This window comes from Rousettus aegyptiacus, unplaced genomic scaffold (genome assembly GCF_014176215.1).
Source record: "Rousettus aegyptiacus isolate mRouAeg1 unplaced genomic scaffold, mRouAeg1.p scaffold_m13_p_14, whole genome shotgun sequence".
NCBI classification, from domain to species: Eukaryota; Metazoa; Chordata; class Mammalia; order Chiroptera; family Pteropodidae; genus Rousettus; species Rousettus aegyptiacus.
The window spans coordinates 2,211,751-2,232,103 of NW_023416289.1; the positions used below are offsets into that span (position 1 = coordinate 2,211,751).

The 20,353-nt window shown below is 47.9% G+C and overlaps 1 protein-coding gene across 6 annotated transcripts in view; it reads left to right on the plus strand.

Moving 5' to 3' along the window:
- Nucleotides 1-20,353, plus strand: part of PHKB (phosphorylase kinase regulatory subunit beta) — a 94,648-nt gene that overhangs the window by 50,277 nt on the left and 24,018 nt on the right. For all 6 annotated transcript variants that reach the window (XM_016147632.2, XM_016147635.2, XM_016147631.2 and 3 more), the window contains 2 exons: nt 9,719-9,813; nt 19,819-19,874. In XM_016147632.2, the coding sequence (XP_016003118.1) occupies nt 9,719-9,813; nt 19,819-19,874 (151 nt within the window). The remainder of the gene's footprint in view (nt 1-9,718; nt 9,814-19,818; nt 19,875-20,353) is intronic.

Sequence of the window (20,353 nt, forward strand, 5' to 3'; positions counted from 1 at the left end):
GTCATTCGTGATTCTTTGAAGAGTTATTTTCCAGCTTCTCCTGAAACTTCAGCTTAATAGGAATGCTCTTTGGACACATTGAAATGAAGTCTAATTTAATGAACACAAAAAAGCATTATCCGTCTTCCTGCTCCATTCCTTGGTAAAATATCAAATATTGTTAGCATTTCCATCACAAAGGCTGTCACCGTGAAACAGCGGGTTGGGAACACTCCCCCTGCACTGAGAGGACTGCTCTCTGTCACTTGTCTTTGCCATTCCTGGTGTTTCTGCAGAAATGCCAGATCTGCGCTGTGAGGATAACCATCTTCGGTTTCTTCTTTTACATTCCATTAGGGAAGAATAATTCAGAGTCCAGATTTCCAATTCAAGCTTTTCACAAATAATATATGAGAGCAAACAGAAGCCGACTAATGAAGAGAGAATTAAGTTAATGCTGTTTTTGATTTTCCAGTTTCCTGTTATGTCGAGCTCCAAATAAACTTAATGCTAATTTAAGAACCTGCAAAAAAATTTTCCTTTCTTTAAGTGGACAGCTTTTTGATATGGAGTTAGTATTATTTATACAGATTTTGCTTATATATATTCTCTCCCCCCACAAATATATATACTTGAAGTAGTTTTCTTAGAATCAAGCCAAGTTGGTAAGCTTATCTCTGCTTACAATGTTATTTTTATCTCACTAGCATGAATACGAAGAAGCCATATTGATACAGCTAAATAAAAAATATTGTAATTGAGGAATAGTTAACTAGTGTAAGGACAAGAATTTTAAAATCAAAATCGTAAGTTTCTGATGACAATCCCCTGTGATTCTGAGGCTGAAAACTGGCATCTGGGACATGGGACCTGACGTCTAAACCTCCGGCCTGCTTTTTGCTATATATCCAGCCTGAGATTGATGCAGCTAGAAACAGTGCTATTTGAGCAAAGCCTCGGGATAAAATTAAGAGGGCTAATGAGTTGGAAATGCAGAATCGACCATACTCCACATAAGCAGATTGAGCTTAAAAAAAAAAAAAGAAAAAGATTGAAAATAGCATCAGCCAGTAAAAAAGCATTGGACCTTCCTTATGCCAAAAGAAATATACCAAATGTAGACATTTTGAGTATAAATAGTATTTTCTTAGAGTAAGAGCAGAGTGAACAGAAATAGTCCAGGTCCTGCTTTAATCTCTGTTTCATAATCAAAAAGAAGAAAGACTTCAAAGGAGAGCCGGGGCTGCTTTTCCCTGCTGGGCTTGTAGGAAGGCAGTGGAGAGCAGGTGGGGACGCCGCCTGCTCATTAGCTCTCTGACCCAGGCCTGCCTCGTCTCCTTAGTAGCTGGTCGAGACGAGTAAGACTCAGAAGACCGAATTCTTTGGTTGCTCTTAACTGTTGTATACTTGCCCCAAGGACCATCAAACATGCGTGGATGTTGTTAAGACCCGAGACATCTAGTTTACTAACAAAGTCTCCTTTATGCATCAGGGGAGCCTCAGTTGGATATTTGCTTGATGACAGTATTTCGTGGGCAGTTAGTTGAAGTTACATGAAAATAATAAATCCTTAAAAAGATTCTGTACTTGTGCATGACTTTCACTGACTCAGGTGAGCTTGTATCCAGTGAAACCTAATGAAGATATTTTGCTCTAAGTCTGTCGTAGTGAATAATCATTCAGTAAAACCGTGTGGTTTTTCTTCCGCCATTAAAGCAAAGAGACTCAACACGCTGTTTCCCATGCCCCGACCTACGCACTGTGTTCTCAGAAAATAGTTCATTATCACAGCATGTTTTCTTTAGAAAAATTAGACTTTTAGAAAATCAATGTTTGCTATAAAATAGGTAAATAAATAAACAACGTTTTTATTTTAAATCAGATAGACATATTTTGAGATATAACATTTCACGTGTCTTGGAATAAAATGATCATTCGTTATGCCTTCCATTGTTAAATATGGAAGTTTAGAAACCAGCCAAGTAAGAGAGTCGAGAAAGCCATGTGCCTTTTGAGTTATTAGGTAGAAATAACCTTAGTATTTATCACATAAATGTCACTTGGAAATTATGTTCTTTGCACTGAATTTATTTTGAGATTAAGAAAACAAGAGGAATGTAGAATAACGTAAAGTTAATGATATCTTTCCTCTAAAACTTCCCCAGAGCCATTATTTAAGTTTAATGTAGTCTCTTATTCATTATTTTTTAAAAAGAGAAACTATCGATTGTTTAGCTTTACAGAAAATGTGACTTCTAGACCTTGGTTTGTCTTTTCAACGTGTACACAACCAACTTTCCTCACCTCAAACGTCAAGACATTCTGGGGACGATTTTCATTTTGGTGAGACCGTAAGGTTCCAGATCATTAAAGATTGGAGCTTTTCATACTGTATGACTGAAGATAGGTTAATGCAAGAATTTTTTTTAGGATGGCTACTTCGAAAACATTATTAATAAACATCAAGAGTTAAAATGAGGCATATTTTTTGAGTGAGCTTGAATTATTGAGCAATTTTAATTAACTATAACTTTCTCTCCAATACACACGAACTCCCAAAATATTCAGGTAAATGGAAATTTTCTTGAATTTTACAAGATTTTTTTTTCTTTTGGGGATAGGTATTATTAAATTTACTAGGAGTATTAATAGAGACTGTTAAGGCCATAAAATAGATATAGAAGTACTTTAAAATATCCCAAATGTTATATACATACAGAGTTCCTAATTTAGTTTCTTGGGTCTCTAAAGTTTTTTGGTACATCATTGTTGGCAACTCAATTTATTTTCCATTGGAAACTATGTTTTAAATGATCGTTACCACCCAGCAAACTCCTAACCATGTGATATAGATTATTTCCGACATTATCTTTTCCTCCACTTTCTTGGCCTTCGGTTTCATTTCCTTTTTTTTTTCCCATGTCTTTCTTGGACTATTGCAGAACCGTCAAGAGTTTTGCGACCATGAACTTAGAAACTAGACTGTTCAGAGTTTGAGTTCAAGTTCTACTACTTATTAGCGACCTGAAGAACTTTCCTAACTTCCGTGATCATTCAGTTTCTTATTTTTCTGTTATAAGGATTAACTGATGAGGACGTAATACATAAAGCATTGACCGTGGGACAAATACATACCTAAATGGTTCTTCTCCTTCCTGCCCTCCCTTCCTCTCCCCCCCCCACTCCCCCCTTCTCTCAGCCACCATTTAGGAGCTAGTCTTTGTGAAAATAGGTTTCATAGTTCTTGCTAACGAGGCAGCTCGGGATGCTCACGGGCCTTCCTTGGGGAAACCCCAGAGCCACAAAACGTCACGAGAAGAAAACGCTTCGCTAGTCGCTACTTACCCAACGGTCCGGCGGCCGGCGGCAGAGGCCCGCTCTGCCATCCGGTGACGCTACAGCAAGAAGGGAGTGTGACAGCCGAGGAAACATTTCTGTCTGCGAGGCGGCCCCGTTGTTTGGTACTGCTGCCCCGTTCCAGTGTGTGTACGAAGTCTAGGCCATTCGCACTTGATTTCATAAACGGTATTTCTTGCCCAGTTGGCCTCAAGTACAGAAGCCATCGATGAAGCCTGGAACCCGAATGCTTTTTAAAAGTTAGCGGTGACCAGGTGCACCTCATGAGCGTGAGGACGGCGGAAGCCGGGGACTTGGTTTCCGATGGTCTGTTACCTTCAGGTGCAGGTGGCGCCGCGTTCAGCGTGGCACGTGGCTTCCCTACTACTGGTCGGTTAAAGATGAAGCGAGCAGGTGAGGAAGAGCGCGCAGAGCTGTGCGCACACCTGGCCGCCCAGAGACGTGTCAGCCGTCCCGCTCCTGGGAGCCCCAAGCAGAACAGTGTCCGTCTCTCGGCACTGCTGCCGCGTCTCACGGCATCCCCGTCATGGCTGGCGACCTGCAGAGAGATTCCGTGAGTCGGGCATTATAAACGTCTGGAGCGCACGGTGCGGCACGGCGTGCCTTTAGAAGCCTCGCCTAGGAAGGTTCCCCTCCTTTAGCTTGCACAAATGACGGGCTTTCTGGAAACTAAAGGTGCCAGTCGAATTGCTACTAAGGTTAGACAACTTGTTTAAAGAAACTGATGATCCTGCCCTCAAATATGTTAATAAAATTGAATAGAAAAGCAATGACCCCTGGAGTCTAGGGTCACTAGTTACAGTACCTGCCTTACAACGTGTCGAATTCCGTGCTCCGCCCTTTACAAGTGTTACCCTGAGTGATCCCCCTGACTTCTCCTGGGCGAGGACTGTGCGTCATCACCGAGGCTCGGGAGACCTGAGCAAGGCCACCCAGCCCGAGACCGACGGAGTCTGTGTTGACTTACTCGGGAATCTGCAGGGTTGACTGTCACCTGGAACCTTTATGGCATTAAACGTACTCATTATAAATAAACACTTTGCCAACTTGATGAGATATTACTTTGCATCCTGTTTCCATTTACATGCTGATTGTTAAAAACGTATTTCTCATTTCTGTGTCTCCTGTAAATTGTCTAGTTACTCACTTTGCCCATTTAACCTTGGTTTTATGGGGTTTTTTAATCGATTTGCGTGAATGTTGTATATATTGCGCATCTCAGCCTCTCTGGTGTTTTCCTGGTTCGTTTACCTCCAAACTTTGCTCGCGCTGTTTTTTGGTGAATGAATGTAAAGTGTTTATGTAGTCAAACCTGTCATCACCTATTTATTTTTTTACTGCGGACTCTAACGTTTAACCCGAGAAAGTCCATCTCTGTTAATTAAGTTGAAAACATACATATAAATTCGGGGTGTTCTGGTACAACGTACGAGGTTAGGGATCTGCATTTTCTCTGTCACCGTTGTGCTTTTCCTGATCCATGTGCCACTGACGCAGGCCATGCAGCTGATAATCAGCGAGGCTTTGAAGCACGCAGTTTCAGCCTGTAAATTATCTGCCGAGCCCGTTTTTAGTGTGGCCTGTAATTTTGGTGTCATGATAAAAAAAAAAAATTACTTGCTGTTAAATGTTCTTTAAATTGTCATTTCACTAAAGAAATAAACGTTTTGAATTTTTTTTTTACCCTCAACAATTATTGTTTGAGGTAACCTCAGGGTGTGTTCATAAACCTTTCCGTGCTTAAAAAATGCAAATGGTAACCATTTCCTCTGCCCCCTTGGGGTTTAAAGACAGCGTTCTATTTATAGAAATGCTTGATTAGCCCGGAGGCTCTCTCCCATGTTGGGAGACATACAAAGCCATTCCTCTTTTATCCTCACTCTTTTCTTTTCATTTTAAACATTCTGTAGCCGGTCGGGTGCATATTCTTTGAGGCTTGTCACACTTCCCCAGAAAACCTGAGCCGGGAATGGGCACAGCGAGGTGGGCGCTCTGCCTGGCTTCCGGAACCACACACATCAACGCGGTGAAAAAAAACATACGTCTATCAACTTGACCTTTTAAAGCAAAAGTTACTTTTATCATTACGGAAATGAAAGTAATAATTATAGCAATTAAAGCAATTAATGTTTTCAAGTTTGTTAACCCACCGGTTTATTATTTTGTTTATTTGGTCTCTTGAGCGCCTGCTATAGGCCAGGTCGGGTGTAGCCGACTGAGAAGCTGCCGCGTGGAGGGTTATAGATTACAGATGGGCACAGGGTAGCAGTTAGAAGCGCATCGATCTAGACATACAGGTGCAGTACAAAAAGAGAAATGAGAAAACAAAATGCAAAGAAATAAGCTTTTCCCAAAGACTTGGTTAACTATTTTATTCATGTCAATTTTAATAGATTAGCATTTACGCTTTCCAAAGATATAAGTTTTCTTAATTTATCGGTTATCATTTCTATGTAGATAGAATTTCATTTCTGTAGAATGACAGTGAAACATTAACTATATAAAACGCTTTTTGGTAGTGGAAATTTTTTCACATCTCAGTGATCAGACAAATGAGATCGGGAAAGAATTCGATGCTATTTAGAATATCACTGCACTAATCAACCCTGCACCAGAAGCTAAACTGCTATTGATAAATTGAAATCATATGTCGATATTGGCCATAATTAAACCTCTATGGGTTTGGTTGAAATTTTGCAGCAGCCTCGTCTTTTCAGAGCGAGAGAGGTACCTTCCGACTTGGGTAGGAAGCTGTAACGTACCCAGGTCCAGACCGTCGGTCGGTGATCTCGTCCCGGGGTCTTTGTCCTGCGTGTTCTCGGGGCGAGCGCGCGGTCAGGAGCCCTGACTCCGAGACGTCCTGCCCGGGTGGAACCTCGGCCCCGGGCACTTACCAGCCCGGCGCGAGTCGCCACCTCTCCCTGCCTCCACCTCATGACCTGTGACATGACAAGGGAGTCGTGAAGACCAGTGAATTCATACATGGGCACACTCGGACAACGCCCAGGGTGTAGGGAATGCTCCGTAGGTACTGCTGCGGCCGCTGCTCGCGCCTGCGGCTCCTTCTTCTTGTTATTCTATTATTAATGTCACTTTTACTATGATTAAAGACATCTTCCAAGAGTTGCTAAAAGTGCCTTTGGTGATTTTGTCTAATGGATAACATTGCATGAGTGCCTTGCAGTTACCCCAGAATAGAAACATGATGAGAAACGCTCCCCAGGCCGCGAAGGGACCAGCAAGCCTTTCACCGCGGACTCTCCTCTCAGTTATTCGCTGCCTCAAGGCAGCACCTAAAAGGCTGTGGAGACGAGGTGTGATTTTTTTTAAGTAAATGTTAAACGGGCGACTTTATACAAAAGCCAGCATGGTGTCGTTTGCTCCTATCAGTGTAAAACTGAAGCCCGGGAGGGAAATGAGCTGTTTCCCCAGCTCATGCGCCGTGGAGATAAGGAAGGGCCCCGGCTCTCTTCGGGGGGAGTGGGGTGCGCGTTAGCCTCGCGGGGTGCACAGTGGCCTTGCGAGGTGCGCAGTGGCCTTGCGGGGTACGTGTTAGCCTCGCGGGGTGCGCAGTGGCCTTGCGGGGTGCGCAGTGGCCTTGCGGGGTACGCGTTAGCCCCACGGGGTGCGCAGTGGCCTTGCGGGGTGCGCCTTAGCCTTGCGGGGTATGCGTTAGCCTTGCGGGGTATGCGTTAGCCTTGCGGGGTGCGCAGTGGCCTTGCGGGGTGCGCCTTAGCCTCGCGGGGTGCGCCTTAGCCTCGCGGGGTGCGCCTTAGCCTCGCGGGGTGCGCCTTAGCCTCGCGGGGTGCGCTTAGCCCTGCAGGGTGCACCTTCGCCTTCCACGCGGCCCAACGTGGCTGAGATACAGACGTGCAGCCCGGGAGGGTCCACTCTGCCATCTCGCACAGATGCTGCAACGTGATGCAGAACTACGTTTCGGGGTTCTCCTTGCACCCCCAGCCCCGTCCCTTCCGGGTCATGGAGCGTCCCCGCTCCAGTGAGCCTCAGGCGCTGATGGGGACGCCGACTTGGGACCGCTTCCCGCCCTCCCCTGCCAGACGCTCGAAGTTGCCTTCCTTGTTCCATACTTAGATTTTATCGAAAGTTGCCGCAAGGAACCACCATCTATAAAAAGGACTTCTGCATCCCTAATACCGTTGAGCATCTTTCCACGTGCTTATTGGTAATTTCTGCATCTTCTTTGGAGAAATAAGCTATTCAGATACTGTGGCCCTTTGTAAATCAGGCTGTCTTTTTATTATTGAGTTGTAATTGTTCTTTATATTTTTAAGATCCAAGTCCCTTAAAAGGTAAATGGTTTGCAAACGTTTTCTCCCATTCCGTGGGCTGTCATTTCATCTCGCTTTCTCGATAGCGTCCTTCAAGGTACAAACGGTTATCACTTTTTCTACATTCAACTTATCTCGTTTTTATTTTCGTCACTTAATGATTTGATGTCGTGGTTTTGTCTAACTCAGTCACAGATTTACTCTTTTCCTCTAGCAGTCTTATAGTTTTAGCTCTCACCTTTAATGTTTTGATCTGTTTTGAGTCCACGTTTGTGGCTGGGGTGAGGAAGAGGTCCAGATTCATTCTTCTGCATTTCGATGTTCAGTTGTCCCAGCACTATTTGTGCGGGAAGCAGGGGGACCGATTCTTTTCCCCATTTAATCATTTTGGCAAAAATCAACTGACCTTCAACGTGAGGGTTTATTTCTGGACATTCATTTCCATTCCGCTGATTTCTGTGTCTGGCTCTGTGCCAGCACTGCACGGTCTGAGTTGCGGTAGCTTCTTCCTTTTCATCCGGATGCCTTTTATTGCTTTTTCTTGCCGGATTTCTCTGGCCAGAACCTCCAGTACAATGCTGAACACAGGTGGCAAGAGCAGACGTCATCGTCTTGTTTCTGACCTTTGGGGGAAAGAGTTCAGTCTTTCAGCACTGAGTGTGGTATCAGCCGTGGGCTTTTCTAGATGCCCTTTGCCGGGTTGAGGACGTGCCCGCCCATCCTTAGTTATTTGAGTGCTTTTATCACGAAACGATGTTGGATTTTGTCAGATATTTTCTGTGTCTACTGAGATGGTCATGTCTCTCTTTTTTTTTTTTTGTCCTTTATTGGTGTGTGGTGTTTACGATAATTGGTGTGGGGATGGTGAGCCATCCTTGCATTAGTGGGATAAATCCCACTTGGTCATGATTTGTAATTCGGTTTTATGTTACCAGATTTTGTTCGCTAGTGTTTTTGTTGAGTGATTTTACATCTTTATTCAGAAGAGATGTTGTTTTGTAGTTTGCTTGTGGTGTCTTTGATTTTGGCCTCAGGGTCATACTGGCCTCATAGAATCTGAGTTGGGAAGTGTCTCCACGACTATTTTTTGGAAAAGTTGGTGAAAGATTGGTTTTAAATTCTCTGTAACTTATAGGGTTCACCACTGAAGCAAGCTGTTCCTGGGCTTTTATTGGGGGGAGAACGGGGAGATTTAGTCACTTGTTACAAATTCGTTCAGATTTTATATTCCCTCCTGAGTCACTTTTGGTAAAGTGTTTATTTCTAGGAATTGTCTAAATTGTTGGCATATTTGCTTACAATCCTTAAGGTCGGTAGTTCCGTTCCTGTTTTCATTCCCGACTTAGTAATTTGAGTCTTCTGTATTTTTCTCTTGGTCAGTCTAGCTAAAGGTTTATCAGCTGAGCTTTCCAAGACCCGACCTTTTGTTTCATTTATAGTCTCCACTGTTTTATTATGCTCACATTAATTCCCACTCTGACCTTTATTATTTCCTTTTTTTCTGCTTGCTTTTGATTTAGTTTGCTCTTTTTAATCTTCTCTCTTATGGTGGAAGGTTAGGTTATTGCTTTGAGATTTTTCTTCTGTTTTAATATAGGCATTTATAGCTATAAATTTACCTCTGAACGTTGCTTTACCTACGTTCCACAAGGTTTGGTATGCTGCGTCTTCGTCTTTAATCATCTCTTTAATCTCTTTAATCATCTCTAATCATCTTCAATCAGCAGAAAGTACCTTAGAAAGTGTTTCCTAACTTCCCTTTCGGTTTCTTCCCCGACCCATTGGCCATTCAGGATTGTGTCCTTTAATTTATCCATATTTGTGGGTTTCTAAAAGTTCTTTCTGTTATTCGTTCCTAATCCGATTCTAGTGTGGTCGGAGAACGTGCTCTGTGTGACTTTAATCCTTTGAAACTTGCCGAGCCTTGCTTTCTGGCCCGGCGTGCGGAAGGTGTTCCGTGTCCGTCGAGAAGGATGCGTTTTCTGCTCTTCGCGACGGAGCATCCTCTAAACGTCTGTTAGGTTCTGTCGGTTTACGTCGCTGTGCACATGCGTTTTTGGTAACGTCCTTCTCTTCATTTTCTTTTTCCCCAGCTGATGAGCTCGTCAGCCCCAGAGACCTCGACCCCGCCCAGCGCTACATCCCTCCCCAGGAGCAGCGGAATGTCAGCATGAGGTTCTCCAACCAGGTAGAGGCCTCTGTTTCTTCATGTAACTCATCCGAGGGCAGGTGGAGCTTCCTCAGGAAGAAATTTCGTTCTGACTGGGGCTTTTCCTGCTCCGTCTGAGGGCAAGCCTCCTTCCTCTTCTGGTTCGTTAGCTTTTCTTGTTTGTGCGTCAACCGTACTTTAAAAAATCCACCCGTGGGACAGAGCTGTTAGTAAACGGGGACGTCGGGTGTGTCCCGAGGTGTCTTCCAGGTGACACCGGCGTCCTCGCGGCGGCCGCGCGTCAGGTGTCGGGTGTCTGAGAAGACGCGGTGCGAGTCGGCGGCGGGGACAGACGAGGCTGCGGTGCCGTCGCAGGGCGCGGGGCCCCGTGCTCGGTGGCCCTCCGGCGCCGTGTCTCCGTGACAGGACTGGGTGACGCACAGAGCCGCCCTCAGTCTTGGGTGGCACGTTGGGTGGAAGAACGTTTTAGACTTCTCACGTTCAGTCCTACGGATCCGGACCGTGTCATGTCACAAAATAGGCTGTTCGCAGGTCGGCGACGTTGACGTTGACCTGAGCGAACCCTCGCGCGTTGGACGGCGCCGGGGACGAGGGCCGCCGGGAGCGAGCGGACGCACCGGTTCTGTCACACCGAGTCTCTGATGCTTTTGCTAGTCTTCGGCAAAGCATGTAGTTACTCGAGTGTTTTTTGTAGATGAGAAGCTGTCTGGAGACTTTTAAGTAAATGTTAAGATTTCCTCAAGAATATAAAGTCCCTGTGTTAATACGCGATAGAAATTTCCCTCTGGCCCGTTAGCTCCTGTGTAAGGCGGGGACTCGGCCTCTGTCCTCGTCCCCATGTGTCCCGCGCAGTGAAAGTGTCGCCCTGTGCACACGCGAGGCTTGCGGTTTCGCGTGAAGAAGCGGTAAAATGGCTGCGTTTAACTTCACGTTGCCCCATGCTGCGACTCTGCCGTTCTAAGGCCATCGTGGGTCACCTGCCTCGCATCTCACGCGTGTGACCCGCTTTGCGGGGGACGGGACTCGGAGCCTTTTCTTAGGAAATAACGTGATAGGTCACGGAGGCAAGGTGTCGGGCGGGAGCCAGAGGGCATCGAAGCACACGGCTCACAAAGGCGGCGGTTCCGTCATCGACGCGTAGGGACGGCCATGGGTCGTGTGTGGCTGCTGACACGTGACTCAAGCCTGAGCGTCCAGGGCTTTTACTAGGCGTCAGCCCTGTGGGCACGGGGCCCCCCCCGCTTCGTGCCCACATGACTGGCCTTGCTTATCCCAGCTCTGCTGTCCAGGGAGGAAGCAGATGCCCCCACAAGCCATCAGCCATCTGGATGGACTGGGACAGTGTGGCCCCAGGCCCCGCCCCCTGACAGAACAGTCCACAAAGCCAGCCGGGGCCGGGCCCGAACACACGCCTTCCGAGGGAACGTTCAGGGTCCGAACAGCCCAGGCCTGCGGAGTCAGCTCAGTGCTTCCCAGGAGGGTCGTGGCAGGAAGAAGTTTCCAGAACTCAGAAAGCAGAGCGTGCTGGAGCTGAGACGGGCCTACCCTTCTGTGTGTACGGGGCTCCCGGCACGTTACAGGCCCAGATGCGGAGGACTAGGCCGGCAGCTGTGGCCTGAGCCTCCGGGGGTTTCAGGCTGCCGGCCGCTGGGGGCTCGGCCAGCACGTGGGGCACCGCAGGCCCCGTCCGCCTCCTCTCCCCAGCTCAGAGGCCTTGCGCCGTGGCCCGCGGATTCCTCCCAGGGTGAATCCTCGCGATGAGAGCAGAGGGAGAGCCAGGCCTAGGCCGTCTCGGTCCTCCTTGCCTCTATTGTAGAGGATGATTTATCTTCGTAAGTTTTTCTGTGAACGAAAATTGGAATTAAGATTTCTTCTGCTCCCCGAGTCACCTTTTTTCTCCAGAGTAATTTTTAAAACAATAATGGCTGTCATTCATTTTTTATGAAAGCTTTATGGAGATGTCATTTACATTCAGTACAATTCACTAATTCACAGTGTGCAATTCGATGGTTTTCAGTATACTCGCCACCATCGGTTCCAGAAATCTCTATCACGCCCGCTAGAGACCCCGAGCCTTCTGACGGCCCCTCTCCACGTTCTTCGCCCCCCCACCCCGCCCCCGCCCCGGGCGCCTGCCTTAGTCGGCTTTCTGTCCGCATGGATTTTCCTGCGCCGGGTGTCACACACCGGGTTGCGTAGACGCGGCGGCATTTCGTGCCCGGCTTTTTCCACTCCGCGTCGCGTTTTCAAAGCTCACCAGGCCGGAGCAGGTGTCAGAACTCAGTCCCTCCCGGAGCTGCGGAGCGCTCCGTGGTGTGCGCACATCCACCCGCGGAGGGGCATTTGGCCGGTTTCCGCTGCCCTGAAATTTTGTGTACACGTTTTTGCGTGACATGTTGATATATTTTTTGGATATAATGGAATTGCTAACCATATGGTTAACACTTTGGGACTGCCAGGCTGTTTTCCAAAGGGACTTTGTATATTCTAGATATAAATCTCCTGTGGGATTTGCGAATGTGTTTTTTCCGTTCGATAGACTATTATCGCAATTTGTTGATGGTATCGTTTGAACCACGGAAGTTTTCCATTGTGGTGAAGTCTACGTGTTGCCTCTGCTTACTTTTTGGCGGCGTGTCTAAGAAAGCGTCGCGTGATGCAGGTCGCACGGATTTACGCCTGTGTTTTCTCAGCACGGCATCGGGTTGGCGCGCACGTTCAGGCCCCTGACCCGTTTCGGGGTGATGTTGCGCACGCCGCGAGGCTTCGCCAGCTCCCCCTTCGCGTGTGACCCCAGTCGTCACCGCACCGTTCGTGGTACCTCCGGAGCGAGGGTTCTCGTTTTTACGATTGTGCAACGTGCAGCACGTGGCATTCGCCATCGTAGCCATTCATCGGTGCGCACGTCGGTGGCGCCGGACACTCTGGCGGCGCCGTCCGTGCCCAGCCGTCCGCCTCCCCCGCGGTCCGCCCCGCCCGCCCCCGCCCCCGCCCCCGCCCCCGCCCCCGGGGCCTCCCCCGGACCCACTCCGCTCCGCGTCTCCGTGCGTGCCCCCGTCTGGGCGCCGTCTCCGGGGGAGCCGCGCCGCGCCCGCCTCCCTGTGGCGGCCTTGCCGCTTGGCCGGGCGCCCCCGGTGCCCTTTCTCTTGTCCCCGCTGCTTATCTTGTCACGTGTCTGGTGGCCGTCAGCTGCCCCGTCGTAGTGCGAGAGCCGGTCCGATGGCTCTCGGCGCACTGACCAGGCTCTTCCCGCCGCCTCCTCAACTAGAGGCGAGGAACGTGGGCCCGGCCGGCTGTGGCGACCGTCACTGCCTTCCCCGACGCCAGCATGCGAAGGGCTTTGCTGAGGACGCCGTTGCCTGTGCGGGAAGTGTCAAGTCCCTCAGCCGGTTTGCTCGGCGTATTAAGGGGAAAACTCTGTTTCTTGCTGCCCGGGGGTCCTCGTGGGAGGCCTGGAGCTGGCTGGCTGCTGTGGCTTTCCCCAGCTCTGTGTCACGCCCACGTTTCCCGTCCGCCCTCCACTGCACCTGTAGGCCAGGTGAGGCCCTGGGACCCTCCATTCGGCAGGCCCGCCCCCTCACCTGTGACCGTCTAAGTGGCTGGGCTCTGTGGACTTCTCCGCTTTGGGCATCAAGGCGCTTCCGTTTGCCGCCCTTTCAAATCCGCTCCCTTTCTAAAGGTTTATGAATTGTAGGGGATTTAAGAAGTTTCGCACGAGGCTCGGTTTTAGTTGGTTCGCTTCATTCTAATGCTTTCAAATAGTTGAACCAATTTGAGACCATTTCTACTTAAAGGATTAAAAAAAAATAACTTCACTTCATTAGCTTGGCAAAGAAAGGAAGTGTTTGCATGGACCGAAAAGCCAAATTTATCCGCAAGCACAGGAGTGAATTGGAGTCCTGCACAGACGTTCGTATGGCTATTGTAATAACAGAGAATAGAACAGTCACCGCATCACGATGCTTCAGAAAGCCCGACCATCTCGTGCCCCAGCCACCTGGGGTCACGTGTCCCTGGAGGTTCTCTGCGGCTAGAACCGTGCAGGTTTTAAGGGGACGGAGAGCCTCCTGTCAGAGACTGTTGATACCAGAGCCGATGAAAATTAAATGCCCGGATCAGAAACATTCAGAACTGAGAACAGTTAAATTAAAAAATAGAAATGAACTTAAAACACATTTAATAACAGCATTCTAATTAACCCACTGAACTTATCAAAATGAAAAGTTCCAGAAATAAGCATGCGAGGTAAGGAACTATTTCATCTACAAGATCAAAGTTTCTTATAGTCCTGGCTGAAACGTAGACGAGGACGCATGGGCTCACGGGAAGAAGCAGGCTCCGGGGTCCAGAACCAGGACGCGCAGGGGCTGCCTCGACCCAGGCCTGTTTCGACAGCTCTCCACGGGCCCCAGTCCCTGCCGCTGCCCGGTCTGGCGCCCTGAGCCGAGGATGAAACCTGGTTATTCGTCGAGATAAACAAATCTATGGGCTGCCCTGGGACTTGCTGCCTCCTCTTCTTGTCTGACGTTGAATCTGTCAATAGTTTTTAAAGGTCTGTTGCTCTTTGAAGAAAAACCTACCCTTCGGCCCTATTCTAACCCCCTCTTACATCAGGACCCACATTCCAAGGGGGTGCCGCCTTCCAACCCGGAGGACTTCCCGCTTTCCCGAGGTCCTTGGGGGGTGCTGGGTATTTTTGCCACTGTAACGGAGAATAAAATATGAGCAGCATTTTCCATTTAGGGTGGAATTATCACGACGGAGCAGGTCACGTGTGTCGAACCACCCTGGAGAGGATTCCGTTTGGCTGAGAAGTGCATTTCAGATGCCAATTAAAACGGATCGATCCACTTTGACAGTCTTTGGAGAAAGAGCCAATGTGAAAGGAAGGCTTCTTACTCACAAGGGCTTATTTTCCGAGCTGCGAAGTTTCTAAATTTAGGGTGAAAGTCAATCCCGATTTACTAATTCGTGTACGTAGTTGAGCTAAGAACGTATATACTTGTTGGTCTCTCACTCTTCCAATTAATGAAGAAAAGGAGGTTTTGTGCTTTGTTTTCTGAAATACAGCTGCATAAAATTTTGTACGATTTATTTTCCTGAAGATTCAAGAATACTATATATATGTAATAAACTTTTATTTTTAAGAAGGGGTTACAGTGTGGTGGCTTCGTATCATACAGGGTAGCTGAAAACCCAGTCTCGTGAACTTATTAACTGTGTGACCTCAGACAGCTTAAGTAATCTCTCTAAGCCTCACTTTCTTCATCTGTCAAATAGGGATAATAATTCCTAACTCCTGATGGCCATATATGATTAAAGCTCCCACAAAATGTCTGACACGTTATGAGAGCTACATAAACGTTGTTGCTATTTTTATGTTATTCCAATTAATTTATTTATAAATAATATTACTTTCTCATTAAGGAGAATGAGAAAAATTCTGGAAAGTCTGGAGGAAAGCATTCTATTTTTAGCATCTTGGCTACTACTGTGCATAAGCTTCTTCATTCTATGGTTACAGCCGTGCTGGAAATTCATTAACACTTATTTATGCAATCATAGTTATTTTTCATAGTCTATAAAACATTATTTTAAATGTCTAATGTTTTTTTTTTTTTAATTTGGCTCTGTCAGGATTTCCTTTACCATATACGTTTACTATAATTTCTGTTCTAGAAGTTTACCCTAATAAGGGCCCATTAAAATTTGATGTTTACTGCAGCATTATAGCATTTGTAAGGCCATCAATGTCACTAAATTGCTTTTCATTAAAAGGTCTGTACTCAAAGCTCTTCTGTTGCTAAATGTAATATTTTATATTCCGTAGTGTTTATTAGTTATGAAAATAAGGCAATCGTTTATAAGGGAAACAATTCAACTTTATACTACCTAAAAAGCATAAAAATGAAAATCGCTTCCTAAAAACTCTCCTAAGATATACTGGTCCAAACCTACTGTTCCAGACCATAACCTAGCTTTGGGACTGTTCGGTTTTTTAAGTCGAATACGTCTGTGTAAGCCGTAAAGCTCCCCGTAGCTCTGTGACAGACAGGAGCTGATTTCTTCTTATTTCACTAATAAAATCCAAGACCTTTTGCCAGGCCCGTAACGTTTATTGCCTGTACCTCACGTGCGTGGTGGAAATTACGAGACTGTTAAGATCTTCGAGAGCCTCTGTTGAACTCCCGCTTTCTATAGCTTCGAAGAGGAGAGACATGCGCCAGGCCACACGGGTTCAGACCCGTGGCCGGAGCGTCCTGGGCGTGGCCTGGTGAGCCCTGCCCACCCCGGCACACACGGCGGCGTACACGTGGGCATCAAGGAAAACCTGGTCGGTGACACTGATTGAAGATGAGCAGGCAGGGTTCGTTCAGGGCCTGCGCAGTGGGGTTTCACAGTTGACCTGGGCGAGAGGGAGCTCACAGCTGGGGGTGGGACGGGGTCAGTGGAGGGGCCGTCACTGAGAGGAAACATCACATCCCGGGGAAGGGGGATTCTGGCTAAACTGACCTAACGGGATTCTCTGCCGAAAGCAGGCCAGGCGAGCAGACTCCTCCTGGGGAGCTGGGGGGCCAGGGGCCTGATCAGGCATCAAGGGTGGGCCTTCTGGCTAAACCGAATTAGCAAGATTTTTGCTCAAACTGGATTTAATGAGGAAGCACACATACGAACCTAGGAGAAGGTGCGGGAGGAGCCTGACCGGAGTTTGGTCAGGCGAAGAATCGCTGTGGGCGGGGCTCGCGTCGTTGGTGCCTCTGTCCTGTGCCCGACGCCCCTATTGATTTCCCGGCGGGATTCTCCGTGAGCAGCGCATCTTGTCTCGGTGCATCTCCCACCTCCACAGCGAGCATGGCGCTTCCGCAGAGAGAGGCCAGCGAGCATGTGCCGATCGATTGCTTACCAGGAGGGCGCGAAACGGCGAGGTGGTTTCTGGCAATTCTTTCTTCTCCGTTGGAAAATATATTATTCGTTTTTGTTATTTGAGTACTCAGAGAGTTTGCCCTTATTTATTTATTTATTTATTTATTTATTTTTATTAAGTCTGTTGGGGTGACATCGGTTAATACAGAGAGTTCGCCCTTATTGATGGTCATTGTTTATTAAGATACTTCTTGTATAAACTTTTATAATTAGAGTCGGGCTGCTTTGCAAAAGATAAGATTTAAATTTGTGAAGAATTGGGAAGATGTAAAGGAAGCATTATTCTCGTTAAGTAAGGAGCCGTTTGAATATATTTTTAAGGTTATATTCAGCTTAGAAACAATTAAATTTCGAGTATTCGACCTGTTACATTCCTTTTATCTCTTTGTCTCTGATTAAGACCATCCCCCCACACACGTAAGCCAGTTTTAATGTGGACAGATTCTTTTTTTTTTTAATTTAGAATATGGTTCCATTTAAAAAATGAGCCATGTGTGGACAGTTCTGATTTGGCATAGATACGACTTAATTGTCTGTCACCTTTCTCAGGTTACATTGTCCTGTTACATCCCAAACTTCTTAAGAATGACATTGAATTAGAAATACAATGCCTAAGAAATATCTTTTGAAAATCACTTTCAGAAGCTAGGAGAAGGCCATATTTATATAGTATATATAATTTTTATACAATTTTATAATTTTTATAAATTTTATGAATTCTCATGAGAAAGCCTTCACATTTTATTATTCTCCTTATTTATGGTTGTGAGCTTCTTTTTATTTCCTGTGTTATTTAAAACATCTTCCGTCGTAAGAAAGCCGAGTGGCTCATGAAGGCGAGTTGAGACACTGTGGCCTGGGCAGCTAACTGGCCGGTCCTGTGGTGACTCTTGACCTCCCGCTCACCTGCTCTTCCCCTGGTAGTGGTCGAAGCCAGGCTCCGTGTCCAGGTGGCCCTGTCTCCAGAGCTCGGCAAGGTATGGTGAGCACTGTGTTCCTTTAAGATAAAAATACAGGAACATCCAGTATCAGCACGTGCTTAGAAAGGAGTGAAAACGGCTTTAACAAACCGTTTTGTTGTGACAGAGTGACAATCAGCAGCTTCTTCCCTGATAATTGCGTTGTTGAAAGGCCCGCTGTCAAAGACCTGTGCGTCTGAGGTCTGGGAACAGTTTTTAAAATTCGCTTGTTTTCCTCTGAAGCAGAAAGCTTACAAACCCTAACGCACTGTAGAAACACAGGCCCCGAGAGGCCCGTTTTCTCCCCGGCCGGCTCTTCTCTCAGCCGAGTGTGCGATTTGCTCCTCAGGAATAACCACTCACCTTCCTCTGCTTCCTGGTCATTTCCTCCCTGTCGCTGCTTTGGCCCGGCTGGAAATGTCAGGACGAGGTGCCATGTGCTCGGGTCAGGACGGGCCGTGTTCTGCCCGCCTCGCCTGTCACTTGGCTCCTGCAGGACGAGTACCGCGGACGCCGCGTCTCTGGTTAGAACCGAGACGCGTCAAGCATCTGCCTGGTTTCTTCGGCTAATGAGGTTTTGCTGAAAAATGGATGTAATGAAAAAATGCCGAATGTTGGCCAGGTCTACCGATGAAGCCTAATGAGCCTACATGAGTACCTGCGAGGCCCCCAGGCGGAGACTGGAATGTCCCCACACCCCGCCCTGAGGCTGCCCAGCTCGGGGGAGGCGGGCCGTCCTCCGCCGGCTTCTGGTCCCTTCTCTCCTCTCCCTCCTCCCTGACGTGGGTACCCCGCAGCCTCCGCGAGGAGGAGGGGGCAGCTGTCCTGGGAGGGGTCTGGAACCGGAGCGAGCTCTACTGCCCTTTATTGTTATTTTGCATCAAATACGGTGCCTAGCAGTTCGTTTTCTCCTTTCGATGAAGTAAATACTAGATTTCATCCAATGAAAAACAAAGGCTCAGTGTTTTTTCATTTGTCATCGGTCATCGGAGGTCGTGATGAGACTCTGGATAATTAATTTTTTCTCATCCTTTTGAGTAACATTAACTTTTAAGGTCTTTATCAAATAAAATAGAATTTATAGCATTTTTTTAATGTATATTTATTTTTGTTGGGCTGTCACATCGTATTTTCTCTAACGTATTAATTTAAATCACGTGGAAATCTGCCCAAAATGGCATTTTCATGATGATTCTGGGAACCATGCCTTTGACTGTGTGATACTTACTGCTGATATATGTATTCTGATATTTCTCGCTTTCCATCATACATAAATTCCAGTGGCATATTGAATACCAAGAGAGGAGCTGACTGATGGTAAATCAAATGGCTTTTTTTTAGTATAATTTTGGGAATGTCGGTGTCATTACTATAAGAAATTATATTCGATCAATATTTTCAGAACTTCCTAATACCATAATTTATTGGTGCTTCTTATGTTCTCTGTCGATTATACGGGCTTAAAAGTGGGCTCGTTTTGACATGTGCTGTAGTGAATCTTTTCCACACAAAGAAGGGAAGCGGATAATCAGCACTGTCTTTGATTAGAACTGCCAAGCCCAACAGCTTGTCTTTAGTGAACACCGTACGAATCACCTCGTCACCTGGGGGCCCCTTCTCCACCACGGGGACCACGTGTGAGCAGCAAGCTGTTTTGATGTATCAGGTGCCAAAGGGAAGCGGGCCAGCAACAGAGGGGCGAGCCTTCTATGCGGTTAAGACGTCAAACGGACGATTTTACCCTCGATCTTTTTCTTTTTTTGTTTTTTTACCGAGAATACATAAATCGGGGTTTTTCCTTTTCGTGCCTCCTCTTCCCTTCAGAGCTAAATGATGGACCGTGACTCGGCCCTCCGGCCACTCTTATGCATCCTTCAGAGCAGCCCGACCGGCCCGGCCCCTCCAGGGGTGCTCAGGTTTACAGCTCTCCGTCCCCTGGTGCTCCATGACTTGTCCACACCGTCAAATCGATGAGCAGCGGTGGAGGGCAAGCAAAGCCGGGTGGCCACGCACGGCCAGCGCATGTCTGCCATGGTAGCGCGCCGCTCGGAGACGGTCCACGTGGCGCCTGACGCTGACCGCAGCCGGGGGCGACCGCGTCTGTTCACACGTCCTCCCCGCCCGTCCCTCTGTGTTGCAGGGCCCGCTGGAGAACGACGTGGTGGTCCACGTGGCCCTCGTGGCGGAGAGCCAACGGTACAACGTCCGGGCGGGCGGCGTGGTCCTTGGGGGGCGGGGGGGGGTCACGTCCGGGCGGGCGGCGTGGTCCTTGGGGGGCGGGGGGGGGTCACGTCCGGGCGGGCGGCGTGGTCCTTGGGGGGCGGGGGGGGTCACGTCCGGGCGGGCGGCGTGGTCCTTGAGGGGCGGGGGAGGGTCACGTCCGGGCAGGCGGCGTGGTCCTTGGGGGGCGGGGGGGGGTCTCAGTGCTTCTGCTGAGTTGCTGAGTGTGGCGGTAGAGGCTGAGCCCACAGACCCCTTGAGGATGTCGTTAATGGCACTTGAAGGGCCGGAGCAACGTTCTGGCCATGTCTGGCCACCACGTTGTTGCCGTCCATATGACTATCAAAGATCGACCAGTGCCAATGCCGCCTGGGGTGGAGTTTTGAGAAATGCGCGCAGACGGGTGGCGGGGACGCCCCGAATCCGTGGCCGCCCTCTCCCCTCTCGGCCAGTCC